Here is a 21,108-nt window from a genome sequence, read left to right as displayed (position 1 = left end):
CTGGGAGGATGCTCACGAAGCAGATTCAGCACAGTGGGCTGTCCTCATGACAAACTTTAAGGATAAAATTCCAAACCTCTGCTGCACCGGTTCATTTTGTTTGTACTGCACTAAATCCTTGGCACTAAATCCTGGACTTCAGGAAAGCAGACTTCGACTCCCTCAGGGAACGGATGGCCAGGATCCCCTGGGGGACTAACTTGAAGGGGAAAGGAGTCCAGGAGAGCTGGCTGTATTTCAAGGAATCCCTGTTGAGGTTACAGGGACAAACCATCCCGATGAGTCGAAAGAATAGTAAATATGGCAGGCGACCAGCTTGGCTTAATGGTGAAATCTTAGCGGATCTTAAACATAAAAAAGAAGCTTACAAGAAGTGGAAGGTTGGACATATGACCAGGGAAGAGTATAAAAATATTGCTAGGGCATGTAGGAATGTTATCAGGAGGGCCAAATCGCACCTGGAGCTGCAGCTAGCCAGAGATGTCAAGAGTAACAAGAAGGGTTTCTTCAGGTATGTTGGCAACAAGAAGAAAGCCAAGGAATGTGTGGGCCCCTTACTGAATGAGGGAGGCAAACTAGTGACAGAGGATGTGGAAAAAGCTAATGTACTCAATGCTTTTTTTGCCTCTGTTTTCACTAACAAGGTCAGCTCCCAGACTGCTACGCTGGGCATCACAAAATGGGGAAGAGATGGCCAGCCCTCTGTGGAGATAGAGGTGGTTAGGGACTTTTTAGAAAAGCTGGACGTGCACAAGTCCATGGGGCCGGACGAGTTGCATCCGAGAGTGCTGAAGGAACTGGCGGCTGTGATTGCAGAGCCATTGGCCATTATCTTTGAAAACTCGTGGCGAACCGGGGAAGTCCCGGATGACTGGAAAAAGGCTGATGTAGTGCCAATCTTTAAAAAAGGGAAGAAGGAGGATCCTGGGAACTACAGGCCAGTCAGCCTCACTTCAGTCCCTGGAAAAATCATGGAGCAGGTCCTCAAAGAATCAATCCTGAAGCACTTGCATGAGAGGAAAGTGATCAGGAACAGCCAGCATGGATTCACCAAGGGAAGGTCATGCCTGACTAATCTAATCGCCTTCTATGATGAGATTACTGGTTCTGTGGATGAAGGGAAAGCAATGGATGTATTGTTTCTTGACTTTAGCAAAGCTTTTGACACGGTCTCCCACAGTATTCTTGTCAGCAAGTTAAGGAAGTATGGGCTGGATGAATGCACTACAAGGTGGGTAGAAAGCTGGCTAGATTGTCGGGCTCAACGGGTAGTGATCAATGGCTCCATGTCTAGTTGGCAGCCGGTATCAAGTGGAGTGCCCCAAGGGTCGGTCCTGGGGCCGGTTTTGTTCAATATCTTCATAAATGATCTGGAGGATGGTGTGGATTGCACTCTCAGCAAATTTGCGGATGATACTAAACTGGGAGGAGTGGTAGATACACTGGAGGGGAGGGATAGGATACAGAAGGACCTAGACAAATTGGAGGATTGGGCCAAAAGAAATCTGATGAGGTTCAATAAGGATAAGTGCAGGGTCCTGCACTTAGGACGGAAGAACCCAATGCACAGCTACAGACTAGGGACCGAATGGCTAGGCAGCAGTTCTGCGGAAAAGGACCTAGGGGTGACAGTGGACGAGAAGCTGGATATGAGTCAGCAGTGTGCCCTTGTTGCCAAGAAGGCCAATGGCATTTTGGGATGTATAAGTAGGGGCATAGCGAGCAGATCGAGGGACGTGATCCTTCCCCTCTATTCGACATTGGTGAGGCCTCATCTGGAGTACTGTGTCCAGTTTTGGGCCCCACACTTCAAGAAGGATGTGGATAAATTGGAGAGAGTCCAGCGAAGGGCAACAAAAATGATTAGGGGTCTGGAACATATGAGTTATGAGGAGAGGCTGAGGGAGCTGGGATTGTTTAGCTTGCAGAAGAGAAGAATGAGGGGGGATTTGATAGCTGTTTTCAACTACCTGAAAGGGGGTTCCAAAGAGGATGGCTCTAGACTGTTCTCAATGGTATCAGATGACAGAACGAGGAGTAATGGTCTCAAGTTACAGTGGGGGAGGTTTAGATTGGATATTAGGAAAAACTTTTTCACTATGAGGGTGGTGAAACACTGGAATGCGTTACCTAGGGAGGTGGTAGAATCTCCTTCCTTAGAGGTTTTTAAGGTCAGGCTTGACAAAGCCCTGGCTGGGATGATTTAACTGGGAATTGGTCCTGCTTTGAGCAGGGGGTTGGACTAGATGACCTTCTGGGGTCCCTTCCAACCCTTATATTCTATGATTCTATGATTCTATGAAATCCTGCCCTGCCACTTCCCCCTCCTGCATGCTGTTGCAGCAAATGCAGGCAGCAGACCAATGTTACTCCTGATGGCATTCTGCGCCAAAAATTAAAAAATTCTGTGCACAATATTTTAAAATTCTGCAAATTTTGTCACATAAATGTGGAAGCTCCAGCATGGCATTTGGGAGCACAGGCCACTGTCTGCACAGAAATGGGAGATCACTGTGCAGCTCCCTCTCTTCCCCTTGCCCCCACCCTAGGACACGGACTTAGCAGTGATGCCACACCCAAACCTCACACAGTGGAAGGACTGGGCCTGCCCCAGAAACACCCCAGGGCCCTGCCTCTTCATGCAAGGTGCACCAGTTGTGGTAGGCAGGCTTAGCAAGGCAGGATCCAAGTGTGGAGGGGCTTAGTGGGGGGATTCAGGTGTGCATTGAGAGAGTTCTTTGTGGGGCAGTCTGGGTGCGGGCAGCTCAGTGGGGGATTGGGTGTGGGAGCTTGTTGCGGGGGCGTTTCTGGGTGCAACGGTAATGGGACGCTGCAGGGAGATCCCGGTGATTGAGGCTCAGCAGGGAGGTCTGGGTGTGGAGGGAAATAGAGCTTGGCAGGGGGGTCTGAATATGAGGGGCTCGGTGAGGGGGGGGAGGAGGTGTCCAGATGCTGGGGGAGTGGGGCTCAGTGGGTCGGGGCTTGGTGCGGTGGCTTGTCAGAGTAGTCCAAGTGCAGGGTGAGTGGGGCTCATGGAGGGGGGGGTTCTGAGTACAAGGGGGTGAGGCTCAGCAGGAGGATCTGGGTATGAGGAGGGTCTGGCTGCACGGGGGTTGGGCAGATGGGGGAGCAGCCCCCTGCACAAGGATCTCTCCTCCTGCAGCTGAGGAGTGATGGGCACAGGAAGCGGGATGGGGGAGGATTTGCAGAGCTTCCTGCAGCTGGGGGAGAAATCTTGGGGTGGGTCTGACCTGGCCCTGGATGCTATGCCGGGAAGAGGAAGTCCTGTGCTCCCCAGCCCAGCCAGGACTAGCAGCTGAGCCCGCCACAGGCTAGGAGCCACCAGTCTTTCCCAGTCCCACCCCCTGCCCCACAGTGATTTACCTCTCTGTTGGCTGTCCTGGGCACCCAAAACATATTGCTGGAGAGGGTTGCATGACTGCTCTTGTGGCTTCCCTTTGCTTCCCTGTGAAAGTCATTTTTCTGCAGGGAAGCAAAGAAATCTGCGGAGGACATAAATTCTGCACATGTACAATGGCGCAGAATTCCCCCAGGAGTACAATGTGGCTTTTCTGTGCAGGAGAGGTAGGCTGAAGTGAACTCACACAGGGAGGGCTGCACCTCCTGCTGGTGCTGTTCTTTGGTGGGGTTTCCTCCACAGTTCAAGGACAGAGAATGTGGAGGTGGGATAGATGCAGACATGTGGCTAGTGGACTCCTGACAACATCGATCCACTGGCCAGTGTAGTGCTTTCCTCATTGTGGTATTGGGCACCAGAAGATATTCCATTCATGGGCTGCAAGTGGAATGGCTGAGCTGGTTCTCTAGTTCCATGGCCGGACTGGAGGATGATATGACCTCCATCCCTGCATAAAGCTTTTTCCTCATGCCCTGCAGAGGAGGGAGGACTTGGTCCAACATGAACAGAGAAGAATCATGCATAGGGTAATAAATCTCTACATTCACAGCATTTTCACCAGAGGTGATCTTGGCTTTCTAGTCTGACCATGAACAGCTGAAATTGGAAGCAGTCTGTGAGATTCTGCTTGAACCTAATGCTGCTCTCAATATTTTGCCTTTCCCCTTACAAACTGCAAATGTTTCTAAGGTTCAGAGCAAGGACTTATTAAAATTAGCCACACGGATTCGTTTCTTTATCATGTTTCATAAGAGCAGCCGTGTTAGTCTGTATTCGCAAAAAGAAAAGGAGTACTTGTGGCACCTTAGCGACTAAGGACAGGCCCAACAAAGAAAATAACAGAACGCCACTAGCCATCACTTTCAGCCCCCAACTAAAACCTCTCCAACGCATCAGCAAGGATCTACAACCTATCCTGAAGGACGACCCATCACTCTTACAGATCTTGGGAGACAGGCCAGTCCTTGTTTATAGACAGCCCCCCAACCTGAAGCAAATACTCACCAGCAACCACATACCACACAACAGAACCACCAACCCAGGAACCTATCCTTGCAACAAAGCCCGTTGCCAACTGTGTCCACATATCTATTCAGGGGACACCATCATAGGGCCTAATCACATCAGCCACACTATCAGAGGCTCGTTCACCTGCACATCTACCAACGTGATATATGCCATCATGTGCCAGCAATGCCCCTCTGCCATGTACATTGGTCAAACTGGACAGTCTCTACGTAAAAGAATAAATGGACACAAATCAGACGTCAAGAATTATAACATTCAAAAACCAGTCGGAGAACACTTCAATCTCTTTGGTCACTCTATTACAGACCTAAAAGTTGCAATTCTTCAACAACAAAACTTCAAAAACAGACTCCAACGAGAGACTGCTGAATTGGAATTAATTTACAAACTGGATACAATTAACTTAGGCTTGAGTAAAGACTGGGAGTGGATGGGTCATTACACAAAGTAAAACTATTTCCCCATGTTTATCCCCCCCTCCCCCATTCCTCAGACATTCTTGTCAACTGCTGGAAATGGGCCACCTTGATTATCACTACAAAAGGTTTCCACCCCTTTCCCCCCGGCTCTCCTGCTAGTAATAGCTCACCTTAAGTGATCACTTTCGTTACAGTGTGCATGGTAACACCCATTGTTTCATGTTCTCTATGTATATAAATCTCCCCACTGTATTTTCCACTGAATGCATCCAATGAAGTGAGCTGTAGCTCCCGAAAGCTTATGCTCAAATAAATTTGTTAGTCTCTAAGGTGCCACAAGTACTCCTTTTCTTTTTTCTTTATCATGTTACCATAAGCTACCCAGTGTTACCAAAGGCTACTCTAGGGCTAGGCTACATTAGATAAAGTAAAAATTGAAATAGCCTAACCCCTCTTGCTTTATATACTTTACGCCAGTGTGGGTTTTTACAACCAAAGGGCAAATTACTCCCAAGTATACTGCACTTTAATAGACAAGAGACAGCCTTGCCCTGCTCCCTTTGACCTCAATAGCAAAACTCCCAGGGACAGGTGGACTTCACTGGAGATATCACAATTTAGACCAGCTGAAGATCTGCCTCTGGGAGTTTGGCTATTGACATTAAGGGGCTGTGCTATTTGCTATTAACTTCAATGGAGCTGTGAGCATTTACACCAGCTGTGGATCTGCCCCTCAATTAACTTCAAGGCAGAAGAAGCAGACTAATTAGCTCTTAATCTTCTTCTCAGGTACTATTCACCCACACAAAGTTTTGTTGTGCTTTTCTGGGTTGTCCAGCTGTGTGTCACTGTGCACTCAGTTTTGCATCAATAGCATTTGAAATGTTGTCATTTTTGCTTACAGAGAAGTTCCCATCCCCTGCTGCAATCCAATAAATAGCTCACACAAACACAGAACCACATGATAAACAATAATATCAACTGCTTCATCTTAAATTACATGTTTATTGTATAAACTCCCATGCATCAGGGAAGGAGTGTTCTGTATGAACTTACTCCCATCTTGTGAATCCTTACAGCTCATTCTTGCTTGTGATCTGATCTTGTTTGGGACCTTTCTGATATTCTGACTCCATTCTCCGAGGTATGCAAATAGCCTGAGACTAATGACAGTTGCTAGATTACTACATTTTTTTCCACTGAAAGTGTAACATTGATGAAAAGATGTGAATAAACACAGCATAATGGGACACCTTCAACCCCGGCATAAGTGGCTTCAATAGAAATTGCAGCAATTTACATCAGGGATTAATTTGTTCCAACATTTCATTTTGTCTCAAATTCCAAATAGCAAATGACTATTTTAATTTCCTGAATTGTAGCCTATGTAAAAATGCATAAAGCGTTAATACTACTCTTTATTAAATAAACAGTGCCTAGTGCTGTGCAAAAAGGAATATAAAATAAACTGTGATGAATACAGCTAGGAGCATGAATTTTGTTGTCAATGGTATTCAGTGGTGCAAGTAGAAAACATTTCTTGTTGGTACTGCACTCATGAGAGGGACACGAGGGGGTACGTGACCTCCCCACATGAGCCTCCATGTGACTCTGCCCCGGCCTTAGCCTGGGGCCCCCGCACTCTCCCCGTCCCCTCTGATACCCTCCTTTGTATAAACAAACATCAACATGCTTAACTACTCACTTCCCCCCCCAAATATGAAGTATTCAGTCTGTTTATATGGGAGTTGGGTGAGGAGGCGGGGGCACAGCCTCCCCTACCCGGCCCTCCATACGGTTTCGCAACCCCGATGTGGCCCTTGGGCCAAAAAGTTTGCCCACCCCTGTGTTAACTCCTTATGCTTAATAGTCTGTTCTATCTTGTATTTAATTGTGACACTCTGATTACCATTCCCAGACCCGAAGAAGAGAGCTTGATGGAGCCTGACTGCTTGTCTCTTTCACCCACAGAAGTTGGCCCACAAAAAAATATTACCTCACCCACCTTGTTTCTCTAATATTCTGGGACTAACACAACAACACTGCAAACCGGTCCCACTGCTGCATTTTCTGTAACTTCATAATGAATTTAAGTGCCTTAAGCAACCATAAATGGCCATTTGCCAGTTCACTATTGAACAACTAATAGTGATTTTCAGTGTGTCCCACTGCTTTTTGGCCAAAATACAATTAAATTTTCCAGGATGCTAATGGAACTTAATAGTACCGTAGTAACATACTGGAACCATTTCTGATGTAAGCTTATCATTATCCTAATGCAAAAATACTTTTATTTTTAAAGCAAACTAATTTTTCTTCCTGTAGCCGAGTGAGATCTTCTTGTGTTAAACTCCTTGGGACCACTCTCCCACTGAAGTTAGTGGCAGTTTTTTCAGTGACTCAATAGGAGGATTGGACATATAATGCTTTCATCTCCAGTCTCCTCCCTAAAACACCACATTTTCCTAATATTTTATATTAATAAGCATTATCCCCAACATCCCAGAACAACACATCTGTTTTTTTCATAACTATCAGCTAACTCTCTCCTTTTAATTCTTTGCTACATACACACTGCCATTTTAATCTCTGATAAGCCAAAGCACCGTACTAAGAAAAATAGAAAAACAAATGAAAGATTTTGGTACCACACCAAATCATGTGCAAAAAAATCCCCTCTAGAAATGTGGCACTTTTCACACTTAGATTAGGATTGATTTTACTGAGTCTGGCAGCTGTTAAGTTGCCATAATGAAGTACCATTAACTGAGTGAACATCAAATAGTCTACAGATATTAAGGGCTGGTGGTGCCATTATAGGATGTCTGTAATTATCAACAAGTATCAGTCTCTTTTTTTAATGTCTCCTCCACAGCTCTGCTTCAGAGTCACACTTGCTACCCTAGCTGATGATTCACCAGAGTTCCTTTTTGTTTTGCTAAGAGGCAGCATTTCACCAGTGTCCCCCATCTGAACGCACGGGATCAGCTGAACCAAAGTTTTCCCATGGTGGACTTGCTAGAATGAACAGAACTGGAAATGGGATAAGTGAAGCAGTTGTGTGATCTAAACACCACCATGACTATCACATCTTAAAAGAAATGGCTTAAATATGAAACACCGTTTCTCCTATCACTGAAAAAGTTCATTTTAACACAAATCCTAGAAAAGCCAGGTTACAGGGGGCCAGCCACAGTAAGTGAAGTAGGTTCAGCTCACCTGTGTCAGCACATGCACTTCCATTTGGCCAGTTAAAAGGACTGGGCAGCACCTGGGGGTTATCCAGGGCCAGGGAGAATCTAAGGGGAGGGAGCTGGTGAATCAGCGCAGCCTGGTCAGTCAGGAAGGGCAGGAGAGAGCTGCCAGAGCCAGAAAGTGTTTCCTGGGGGAAGGCTGAATGCAAGGAGAGTAACAAGAAAGGATTCCTAGCTGGCTTCCCCAAGCCATAGAGCTAGGGCTAGAGGGTTTGAGGGGACTGAAAGAAGCTGCAGTGGTAGCAGAAGCAGCAGTAGTAGAAGGAGGTGCCTGTTGGCTCTAAGCCAGGGAGCCAGACCTGGGGGCCAGAGAGGGCTGAAAGAATGGGAAGCACTGGAAGGGCTTACCTGCTGACATCATGCTGGAGAGCTGGACCCCAGGGAACTGTGAGAGGGCCGTGGCAGTGAGGGTTGCTCCCTGGTAAAGATGAACTCCCAGCACAGGCTGTAGGGATTCCTACTGGGCAGAGCAGGGTTGTACCTCAGCTGGTAGGGTTGGGGTGGCTGTCCTGGCAGAGGGTCAGAAGAGACCACCAAGGGGCCTAGGTGTGGCGGATGACACCTGAGTGTGGTCTGGAAGGACAGAGAGGCTGATGGAGATGCCTGCTGGGAAGAGCAGGAGTTTCCTGCACTTGGTTTGGGAAATGGAGGCTTCTCCTCTGTGATAGTCCAGCCATGTAAAGGTAATTCTTGAAAATGACCTGCAAAGCAGAAGAAATTGGATTTGTGCCATATTATGCTTCTCTGATCTATTCAGAGATGTTTGTTGATTTTATGTCTGCTTGTTTTTACATTAAAAATTAATGGAAGACTATGAACTGGAGAACCTAACAGATGTATTATGTTGGGTCTTTTGTAGGGGATTCAATAAACTGTGTTTTGGTAATAAACTGGCCCCAATGAGGGGTGTTAGTTAAGCAAGAAACCCTGCAGTGGATTTTCTGGGGACTCTGAAAGGGGGAAATGAGGCAAGGTTGGTCTATGACAGTTCCATAATGGATTTCATGGCAGCAACTGTCCTCCTTGGTTAATGCTGTTCTTCAAATGTTAATGGAATAGGAAATAAGTTAAAATTGAAGAGATCAATCTTGTGGTCTTTATGTTAGAGCTGCCTGCAGCCATGGAACATTGGATCAATGACATTGGAGGGTTGCTGAGATAACAGCAGGGAGCTAGGCTCCAACATTTCATGGGGGATTTTAAACTAATACAAATCATTTTGAGAAGATGCAGTTTGAAAGGAGCCTTGGTGGAGCCACTGCATTGTGCTGGAGGGACTCAAGCCATTGTGGAAGTTCTCTCACCACATTCAAGGGCAAGGTTGGATGATTTCTCTGCCTATGATGGAGTTCACCTATTCTCTGGATTCTGCACAAAACTGCCAGAGGGGACAGACTCCTGGGGCTTAATACAAATACATCTAAAAACTAATATATGGAAATATTTTTTTGAACATTTGTCTTTACATATATGATATGTAAATGACAGAAATGTTCAAAATATTTCCCAGGGGAGGATATCGCTGGACTGCCCTATGAGGTCTTTACTTTAACTTCCACTTCAAACTTTTCAAGTTAAACTTTGAGAGATGTACATTCAGGTTATTTACTGGAACAAAGTATAAACACTGCTAGCAAATGCATTTAATAGGAGTTAGTTTTCCAAGTGATTTTTGCCTGTGTCCTTGTTGTGGTGATAAGGAAGCATTATTTAAAACTGGAAAACCCATGAACAGATTCCTTAGCCCCTCCCACTTCCTCTCTATGAGAAACTTCCCTTCCTCAGAAGCTGTTTGATTTACCATCATGTACAAAGACAAAAACACTTGAGAGATCCCCTTCCTAAAGCAGCACATCAGTTGGAAGGTGGAACAGACAATTTCTTGGACAGAGAAGCAGAGTTCTAGCATCCACCATCCCTACTGAAGCCATGGAGGTCCTGTTTACACTAGGGAAATTTTCTAAGCATTTCCCACCAGTGTTATCACCAGCTCAGCTCCGATGGTGATAGCAATGGCAGAATCCTTAGTGCAGATGGCTCACCAGGTGCTGCAGGTGTTGTAATGTTATGTTGATTACACTGTATGGGGAAGCTTTGGCAAACCAGTAAAGTGCCTGAAACCACTATGGCCTATTGCTAAAAGCAGCCAAGTCAGCAGGCTGTAAATTGGCCATTCAACAGTCTCAGTTTAACCAAGGCAGGAGGGGAGGGGGTGGTTTGGGTGCCACAGAGAGGGCAGCTTGACCCCGTATCATTCCTGATAAGAATTGTGTTGAAGTTGCTGAGACATGCATTTTAGAAGAGCAGGATGTGCCCCAGGAATGTCTGTTGGGGACTCAAGTCTGCAAACTCTGGAAAAACCCACACCTGGTTAATCGATAATCAGAAGGAACCTCTCACTTGACCATTGAAACTGCTTACTTAATAAGTTTGCTTTAAGGGACATGTCATTCTATTACTAATGTATAAATAAAGGGAAAAAGTTTGAGGTGGTGGGACTCTTCAGGACTGGACTCTCCCTCTGGATGCATTTGTGTTCCCCACTGGCAGACGGGCTGCCGCTGTGCCACTCAAGAGCCACACTCCGCTTTGGTAATTATCAAGGGTTGGGGGTGTTTTACTAACCTGTTGTGGACATGCGTATAAGTGCTTGAGACTAAGTAAAGTTTAGCTTTAAGTGAAAGCACTCTTGTATTGTCCTGTTTGTGTCAGCCATCTATCGGTCAGACGGCCGTGTCTCCCCTGATTTATTTCCTGACACCACCTCGCACAGAGTAAAAGTTACCAAGAGCTTTGGGTTGAAAGAACCCCGGGTAACACCACCAGTTACAAGAGCTGGCTTACATGATGCTGTGACTCAGTCCATAAAGTTAAGCACATCCATAAGTGATGTGTGTTGTTTTTTTTTTTTGAGGAGTGGGACTTAAAGGATGGATGGAGGCAGTGCAAACTTTGCAGGTCATCTTGAAAAGATTATTGTAAAAGGAAATATATGGGTTATACCTTTTAGTTTATTTTATATATAAAGAAGGCCTGAATGTCTGTTTTTATCATATAATTTATTATCATAAATAAATCAAAAGTCTTTATTTTTATTTTGCTTCAAAATATAAGAGAGGTGAAGTCTTGTCTTCCTGGCTTTAGCTGGAAGATTCTTTAGATGGCTTGGATTCTGAGTCAGAACTTTCTCAGACCCTAATTCAAAAAGGGAGGGGAAGTTGGACCTTAGAAAAGAGTTTTTCTCCCAAGTCAGTCACTTCTCTCAACTAAAGGTTTCACTTGCTTGGGTTTTTTTAAACATCATACATCTGTTACGTTCTCCAATTCATAGTCTTCCATTAATTTTTTTTAATGTAAAAACAAGCAGAAGTAAAAATAAACAAACATTTCTGTTTCTCTGTATACACCATAGAGAAGCATAATAGGGCTGTCATAAATATAAAGGGAAGGGTAAACATCTTTTAAAATCCCTCCTGGCCAGAGGAAAATCCCTTTCACCTGAAAGGGTTAAGAAGCTAGGATAACCTCACTGGCACCTGACCAAAATGACCAATGAGGAGAGAAGATACTTTCAAAGCTGCAGGGGGGAGAAACAAAGGTTCTCTCTGTCCGTGTGATGCTTTTGCCGGGAACAGAAAAGGAATGGAGTCTTAGAACTTAGTAAGTAATCTAGCTAGATATGCATTAGATTCTGTTTTGTTAAAATGGCTGATAAAATAAGCTGTGCTGAATGGAATGTATATTCCTGTTTTTATGTCTTTTTGTCTCTTAAGGTTTTGCCTAGAGGGATTCTCTATGTTTTGAATCTGATTACCCTGTAAGGTATTTACCATCCTGATTTTACAGAGGTGATTCTTTTACTTTTTTTTCTTCTTCAATTAAAATTCTTCTTTTAAGAACCTGATTGCTTTTCCATTGTTCTTAAGATCCAAGGGTTTGGGTCTGTGTTCACCTATGCAAAGTGGTGAGGATTTTTATAAAGCCTTCCCCAGGAAAGGGGGTGTAGGGTTTGGGGAGGATTTGGGGGGGAAAGACGTTTCCAAGCAGGCTCTTTCCTTGTTATATATTTGTTAGACGCTTGGTGGTGACAGCAATAAAGTCCAAGGGCAAAAGGTAAAATAGTTTGTACCTTGGGGAAGTTTTTAACCTAAGCTGGTAAAAATAAGCTTAGGGGGGTTTTCAAGCAGGTCCCCACGTCTGTACCCTAGAGTTCAGAGTGGGGAAGGAACCTTGACAAGGGCACAGACCCAATTTCTTCTACTTCAAAAAAGAATTACCTTTATATGGCTGGACTCTGTCACTGAGGAGAAGCCTGCAGCACCCCTCTTCTCTCCTTTTTAGCATGAAAGGCTAGGGCAGAGAGGATACAAAATACATTTGTAATCTCAGTCTGCCCATAGTCTCTCCCATTTCTGTACAATATTCTCCTCAATCCAAAACTGATCTGTGGGTGGATTTTCATAAAATCACAAAGTGGTGACACAGCTATTTCCTGTTGCCATCAGAATTTCTCTCTTTACTGGTTGCCATGTTACATGGAGTTCAGCCAAGAACAAAAAGCAGAGGCCTGAGTTGGATAGGATTTGAAAGACATTTACAGTAGCTATAAGGATTTATGTTTACAGTTTTGCAAGTCAAGGACAATTACAGAAAACATATGCATGAGAACCCCTCTGCTTGCATCTGAAATAAAAGAGAATTTTGAAGATTATAATAAGAAAAAAACAATAAAAAAGGAGGTTAGAACATAAGAACTGCCATACTGGGTCAGAGCATGGTCCATCTTGCCCAGTATCCCGTTGCTGACCATGACAGGTGGACAGTGACCCATACCAGAGCTTAAAGAGGAGTGTACAGAACAAGGCAATTATGAAGTGATCTACCTGTCTTCCCCTCACGGCTTCTGGTAGTCAGAAGCTTAGGGTCACCCCACACATGGGGTTGCATCCCTGACCATCTTGGCTAGCAGCCATTGATGAACCTGTGACAGGTTGGATCACAGAAACCCCCTTGGGGCTCCCAACTGATGTGCCAAGACTACTTCTGCTCCTGCTTTCCTGCCCTGGTAGCTTGGGACTTCAGTGCCCTGCCTGGTTTGAGCCAGACCCGCTAGCCTGCTGCAAGCCCAGACCGAGGTCTGAACCATGTCCCCTAACAGCTATAAGCTTAATTGAAAGCAGCTTGAGAAGTGTTCCTGTCTTTAACGCTCAGATGCTCAACTCCCAATGGGCTCCAAACAAATCTGTTTTACCCTGTATAAAGCTTATACAGGGTAAACTTATAAATTGTTCGCCCTCTATAACACTGATAGAGAGATATGCACAGCTGATCCCCCCCACACCCCAAGTATTAATACATACTCTGGGTTAATTAATAAGTAAAAAGTGATTTTATTAAACACAGAAAGTAGGATTTAAGTGGTTCCAAATAGTAACAGACAGAACAAAGTGAATTACCAAACAAAATAAAATAGAACACAGAAGTCTATGTCTAATACAGTAAGAAAACTGATACAGGAAAAAACCTCACCCTCAGAGGAGTTCCAGTAAACTTCCTTTTACAGACTAGTCTCCTTCTAATCTGGGTCCAGCAATCACTTACACCCCCTGTAGTTACTTTCTTTCAGATATCCTGGGGGGTGGAGAGGCTATCTCTTGAGCCACCTAAAGACCAAATGGAGGGCTCTCCCAGGGGTTTAAATAGACTTTCTCTTGGGGGTGGATACCCCTCCCTCCCGCTGTGTAGAATTCCAGCTACAGGATGGAGTTTTGGAGTCACATGAGCAAGTCACATGTCCATGCATGACTCAGAACTTACAGGTAGCAGCCATGGTTCACATGTTACCTTGAACATCCTCGTGTCAACTTCTTATGTGGATTGGAGCCTTCCAAGATCCATTGTCTGTTAAGTGCTTCCTGATTGGGCACTTAACTTGCAAATTCCTTTCTAAAGAAGCTGACCAAATGCCGTACTAAGGCTATTTAAAATCAAACAAGTATACAGCCAATATTCATAACTTTGAATACAACAATGACACATACATACAAATAAGATGAATATATTCAGGAGATCAAAACCTTTACATAGATATGTTACATGGCATATGTAGCGTAAAACATATTCCAGTTATGTCATATGTACATTCATAAGCATATTCCCATAACGCATTATAGGATGCAACGTCACAGAACCTATCCTACATGAATTTATCTATTTCTTTTTTGAACCCAATTATACTTTTGGCCATCGCAACATCTCACGGCAATGAGTTCCACAGGTTAATTGGGTGGTATGTGAAAAAAGTACTTTCTTTTTCTCATATTAAACTTGCTGCCTATTAATGTCATTGGAAGACCCTGTATTTTTTGTATTGTGTGAAAGGTAAATAACACATTTTTCCACACAATTCACAATTTTATAGACCTCTATCATATCCCCTCCCTTAGTCATCCCTCTTCTAAGCTGAATAGCCCTAATCTTTTTAGTCTCTCCTCATACAAAAGCTGTTGCATACTCTCAAACATATTTGTTACCCTTCTCTGAAACTTTTCCAGTTCCACTATATCCTTCTAGAGGTGGGATGACCAGAACCACATACAATATTCAAGGTGTGGGTGGTACCATGGATTTATATAGTGGCATTATGATATTTTGTCTTATTTTCTATCCCTTTCCTAAAAGTTCCTAACCTACTGTTAGCCTTTTTGAGTGCTGCTGTGCAATGAGCTGAAGGTTTAAGAGAACTATCCAGGGTGACTCTAAGGGCTTGTGTACAGTTACCAAAGGATCCAAGCTATGATGATCAATGCACCAGGGATTGATTCAGACTTGCTAAATCAATTCCAGATCGCTCACCCGCTGACTCCAGTACTCCACCAGAACAAGAAGAGTGTTAGGATATAGATATTCAGGCCTGTCTGTAAAGGCCTGTACTCTAAGAATGTAGGTATATGTTTATCATTTAGCTAGTAATAAAGGTATACAAGAAAGAATCTGTGTAAGGGCCTTCTCTCACTGTGACAGTCTGAAGCCCTGTTCTTAGGCCAATGCCTTTGGCTAAGCAGCAGAGGCAGCCATAAGCTGGGAAGCGAACGGTCACATCCTCACATTCCAAACTAGTCAATATGGAGCTGTTAGGAAGGGGATCCGATCTATCACCTCCAGAGAAAGGGAAGAGCCTAGAAGATGTAAAAGGAAATTTAGGTTGATAGTTTTCTGTCTGGTAAGAACTCACTTATCAATAGACACAGCTGGGAAACCCTTATGTCTTTATAGATGTAGTTGTGAAATCCTCACTTCTGTATTGTTTTCTCATTATAGGTTTCAGAGTAACAGCCGTGTTAGTCTGTATTCGCAAAAAGAAAAGGAGTACTTGTGGCACCTTAGAGACTAACCAATTTATTTGAGCATAAGCTTTCGTGAGCTACAGCTCACTTCATCGGATGCATGCTGTGGAAACTGCAGAAGACATTATATACACAGAGACCATGAAACAATACCTCCTCCCACCCCACTCTCCTGCTAGTAATAGCTTATCTAAAGTGATCACTCTCCTTACAATGTGTATGATAATCAAGTTGGGCCATTTCCAGCACAAATCCAGGTTTTCTCACCCTCCGCCCCCCCATACACAAACTCACTCTCCTGCTGGTAATAGCCCATCCAAAGTGACCACTCTCTTTACAATGTGTATGATAATCAAGGTGGGCCATTTCCAGCACAAATCCAGGTTTTCTCACCCCCCCCCCCCCAAAACACACACACACAAACTCACTCTCCTGCTGGTAATAGCTTATCCAAAGTGACCACTCTCCCTACAATGTGCATGATAATCAAGGTGGGCCATTTCCAGCACAAATCCAGGTTTTCTCACCCCCCACCCCCATACACACAAACTCACTCTCCTGCTGGTAATAGCTTATCCAAAGTGACCACTCTCCCTACAGTGTGCATGATAATCAAGGTGGGCCATTTCCAGCACAAATCCAGGTTTTCTCAGTGCCCCCCCCCCCCCCCCCACAAACTCACTCTCCTGCTGGTAATAGCTCACCAGTAGGAGACTGAGTTTGTGTGTGTATGGGGGTGGGGGGTGAGAAAACCTGGATTTGTGCTGGAAATGGCCCACCTTGATTATCATGCACACTGTAGGGAGAGTGGTCACTTTGGATAAGCTATTACCAGCAGGAGAGTGAGTTTGTGTGTGTGGTTTTTTTTTGGGGGGGGGGGGGGAGAAAACCTGGATTTGTGCTGGAAATGGCCCAACTTGATTATCATACACATTGTAAGGAGAGTGATCACTTTAGATAAGCTATTACCAGCAGAAGAGTGGGGTGGGAGAAGGTATTGTTTCATGGTCTCTGTGTATATAATGTCTTCTGCAGTTTCCAAAGTATGCATCCGATGAAGTGAGCTGTAGCTCATGAAAGCTCATGCTCAAATAAATTGGTTAGTCTCTAAGGTGCCACAAGTACTCCTTTTCTTTTCTCATTATAGTTCCCACTTTGCTATTGTTTATTGGCATGGTCTCTGTCTGGTTCCGTGATTGTTTCTGTCTGCTGTATAATTAATTTTGCTAGGTGTAAACTAATTAAGGTGGTGGGATATAATTGGTTAGCAATCATGTTACAATATGTTAGGATTGGTTAAGGTATAGCTAAGAATATTACTATATAAATTAGGGGCAAACAGGAAGTAAGTTGGGATTTGAAAATAAGGAAAAAGGAACTTGGATTTAAGCTTGCTGGAAGTTCACCCCAATAAACATCGAATTGTTTGCACCTTCGGACTTAGGGTATTGTTGCTCTCTGTTCATGCGAGAAGGACCAGGGAAGTGGGAGACTGAAGGAATAAGCTCTCTAACAAAGAGTAAGGGGAGTCAATCGGACAGCGTCTCCCATCAACATAGCATAGTGTGGACTCTGTGGTAAGTAGATCTAAGCTACATCGGCTTGAGTTATGCTACTAACATAACTCAAATTGCATAGCTTAGATCGACTTTCCCCAGTAGTGTAGACAAGGCCAGTGTCTGTCTTGGGTGGTAGCAGCTAATTTAGTACTCTTCCACCAAAATATGTAACAGGAAAAATAACAGGTAAGATGCATCATTTCATTTATTCTAGCCAAATCATGTCTATTTTTAGTATGTGGAATTGGCACACAAGCGTAACAGAATCAGTATACCTTAAGCTACAAAGTCAAGCTTAAAAATGTGTTTGAATGTGTACACAGGATGTCATTTGTAAACTAGGTAGGTTTTTTGTACCTGCAGTCCTTACTGTCAAAACCCAGCACTATTCTAAAAATACAAAACTCTTATCCCTGTGTGTTTTAAATCTAACTTCTCATGGAGCACCTACAGTATACCCACTCTAATAAATGACCTTATATGCGCTAGTCTGACATGTGAAATCCTATACCTTTTAAGGCAGGCTCCAATATTATCTTTTGGCCCATCCTCCATCTTTCCAAGTCTTGGACCTGATTCTCCACTCACACTGTAGCAAGCCAGAAGTAACTACTGAAGTCAATGGAGTTCCTGTAACCCAGACACCTCAGGTAAGTCTGAAAAGTGTCACAGTGAAAGTGGTGTAAATGGGTCCAAAAGAATCAGACCCCTTGACTTTGGAGTCACCAATAACATGAGGCAGACACAATTTACAAATAATGGGTACGTATTACTGCATCCAATTGCAGTTCCCTGTACACCTTCTTCCCTACTGAGGGAGGCTGAGATTACCTTCACCTGCAGCAGCAGACAAGAAGTGGAAGGATGGATCCTGTTTCAATGTCTTTCAACCTCTGCCCTTCTTAACCCTTTGTTCTGATCAACTCATTCCAAGGAAGATCTACAACAGAAGTAACAAGTGGAAAATGCCAAGAGCTCCATTCAAGTTCAGCAGCAGCAATTCCGACAGTTACAATGCTTAGGGCAGTACAGCCAGATGGGACAATAGAGTTAGCAGCTTTAGGAAGAGTGATCTCTCTATAACCAGGAAGTAATGGAGAGTTAGAATGATAAAAATACCTATATATTCTGTGTAAAATAATGTTTTTTGCAAGGGAATGGGACAACAAAGGTAGAGAAACTCCCTAATAGCTTCCCTACACTTTAGAAGTGCAGATTTTTAGTATAATCAATTTGACCACCAGACAAGTTGTGGTCTGAGTAAGTCAGGTCTCAGTCTAAGTGGTCCCAGTGCATGCAGCTGACAGGTACCAGCATACAGTTCTAGATCAGGATCTGAGTAGGCAATGGAGTCCCAACATGCCAGACACCGTCTCTGGGTGGTCACAAACATGGAACCAACTAACATCCCCAGCATGTTATCACAATCCATGGTCCACAGTGATTGTGTTCTAGAAAAGACATCATGCCTGAGGGGCAATGTCTCCTAAAACAAGAGCTTCCTGCATGTAATGCTCCATTGGACCCCAAGTGGCCGTGATGCCTGGAGATGCTTCCAGCATATAATACTCTATCTGGCCCTGACTTTATACTGTATGGGGACATAGGATTTATGGTGTGTTCAGGGTGAAAGCACTAATTTTTCCAGAGAGAGGAGGTAGCCCCTCCCTCTGAGAAAGTGTTAGGACGTGTCCCCTCACCTCTAAGTGAGGGGAAGTGACAGAGGAGAAGAGGGGAGACAGTTGTGGGACAGAGCGAGAGAGGGCAGCCAGAGGAACAGGGGGAAGCCAAGAGTAAGTTGAGAGATGGAGATTGAGCAGGACAGATGGACATGCAGATGAGGGTCCCTTAGTTTAAAGCTGGCCAGCCAAGACAGTCTACGTTTGATGGCATGTTCTTGAGTATCAAGCGCCTGTTTGTTCCTGAGCATTAGTTCTGGTCATCTCCTATCATTGATTCATATTGTCCCAGAGATGCAGAACAGGAGCACCAAAAGTCCTGCAGTTCCAGTGGGTCTGGTCTAATGTGCACCATCGCAAGCAAGCATCACTGGGTTGAGTCCCTCTCCTTCAGGAAGTCATGAGAGGTGCCTGAGGCTCAGAGATTGACTTGGGTAGTAGATAGTGACCAGTGAGATATTTAGGGAAAGGGGAACTTTGAACTAGATATAATAAACAACCCTATAATAGCCTGTGCAGACTGGTATAAGTACAGATATCTTTCTTCATTTAGAGAGATATATGTAGTTAAGTAGACTTAAGTGTGTGTGTGTATGTGTATATATATATATATATAGGAAAACCCTTATACATACTTTATTATATATGTTCATCTATTTAATGTTTTTGTAGGTAGGTGGAATCCAGTTCTATTTGTTCTGGGTTAAATAAAATACCCTGTATGTTATTTTTTGACAACCTACTGTATTAGCTTGGCTACCACTAAATTACCTTGTAGCAGAGTGTAGCACCCCGCTGGACGATTACTAAAGCTTGGGCGGTGGTTTTGGGATGGAGTGACCCTCAGAGGGATTTCAAATCGTAACAGAGGAACGCGACTCCGAGCGGTCCTGGGCCCCGGACGAACAGCCTTGCTCCAGCCACGGCTCCCCTGCGGCCCCGCCCCTGGCGGCCTTTATGAGCCGCTCAGCCAGCCCCTGCCACGGCGCCCGGCTCCGGGCTGCGACCTGCCCTGCGGGCGGCCGGGTGCTGCGCTCTGCGCGGGCGGCTGCAGTGAAACACAGCGGTCCCGCACCTGCCCTGAGGTTACCTCACCCACTGGCCCTCCCCGAAACCCCCCAGAGCAGCGGCCGCGATTGTCCTAGAGGCAGATCACAAACAAGGGAGGAGCCGATGCGAATCTGCTGAGGAGACGCCAAAGCCTCCTCTTCCCCTCCATGGCCAGCGAACGAATTTGCTGAAACGAATGGTTTCGCCTCCGCTCACGGGTGACGAATCTGCGGAGTTCATTCCAAAGACACTTGATAGCTGCCCTCCCTCATTTCACGCTACGGCAAGCGGCTTTCCCAAAACTCCTCAGTACGGGTTCAGCCCGCCCCGCACATCCGTGCGTGGGGACGCTGGCGTGGTGGGCGTAGCTCTGAGTCCCGGCTGGGGACGCTTGGTGCCTCCTCCGGACAGAGCCGTGTTCGCCGCTGCTGAGGAGCCGCTGCTGTCCCGGGCTACCTGAGGCCTCTGGTCCCGTTAGGAGGAGCAGCCGTGGCGGACGCCCGTTCCCCGCACCGGACACCAGGGCGCTGAGAGCAGCCGGGCGCGGCGGCCAGGCGGGCGCAGGAGGCCGGGTCCGGGCGGACCGGTCAATGGACCAGCCGGGCCTGGGGCAGAACCCGTGGAAGCAGCTGCCCGGCCCCCGGGGGGGCTCCCAAGATGTCGGCGTGAGGGGCGGGAGAAGACCCCGCCGCTGCCGGGTCCGGGCCGCCGAGGCGAGTGCCGCGGAGCGGATGGTGCTGCTGCGGGGACGCTGAAGCGGCGGCGCCTCGGGCCTCTGTACGTCCCCGTCCCCCTGCCCGGGCCGGCGCGCCCCGGCTCCGCCCGGCGGCACCATGTCGGCCAAGGTGCGGCTGAAGAAGCTGGAGCAGCTGCTGCTGGACGGGCCGCGGCGCAACGAGAGCGCGCTGAGCGTGGAGACCCTGCTGGACCTGCTGGTCGGGCTCTACACCGAGTGCTGCCGCGACTCGCCGCTCCGCAGGGACCGATACGTCTCCGACTTCCTCGAGTGGGGTGAGGCCTGGCGGGGGAGGGCGGGCGATGGAGGGATCGGCGGTGGGGGGCGGTTCGGGCATCTCCCGGCGGGACGGGGAGGAAAGCCCCGGAGCCGGGAGCAGCCCTGGGCCTCTGGACCAGTGAGAGCAGTCTGGGGAGGGGCAGCGCCGGCTAGTCATCCCCCCACACCCTGGGTTTAAGGCCCGTGCTTTGCATGGAGGGGAGAGGCCGCCCACTGGGTGTGACGCCTCCCTTGGTAACACCCTAGTCGCCAGGATGTGACCCTTGACGCCCGATAACCGCCGCCTCCCAGCTCTGCCTTCTTTCCAAAAGAGCCGCCTGGCAGCAAGTAAAAGGAGTG

General features: G+C 46.0%; 1 protein-coding gene across 7 annotated transcripts in view; it reads left to right on the top strand.

Moving 5' to 3' along the window:
* The first annotated feature begins 20,117 nt into the window (after positions 1-20,117).
* The window catches only part of CDC42BPB (CDC42 binding protein kinase beta), a 133,823-nt gene continuing 132,832 nt past the window's right edge, over positions 20,118-21,108 (top strand). For all 7 annotated transcript variants that reach the window (XM_075129888.1, XM_048852342.2, XM_048852340.2 and 4 more), the window contains exon 1: positions 20,118-20,765. In XM_075129888.1, the coding sequence (XP_074985989.1) occupies positions 20,588-20,765 (178 nt within the window). In that variant the 5' untranslated portion in view covers positions 20,118-20,587. The remainder of the gene's footprint in view (positions 20,766-21,108) is intronic.

The sequence above is a fragment of the Caretta caretta genome, chromosome 6 (assembly GCF_965140235.1).
Source record: "Caretta caretta isolate rCarCar2 chromosome 6, rCarCar1.hap1, whole genome shotgun sequence".
In the NCBI taxonomy this organism is placed as follows: Eukaryota; Metazoa; Chordata; order Testudines; family Cheloniidae; genus Caretta; species Caretta caretta.
Note: the sequence above shows the minus strand (reverse complement) of the source record. Positions and strands in the feature narration are given on the sequence as shown.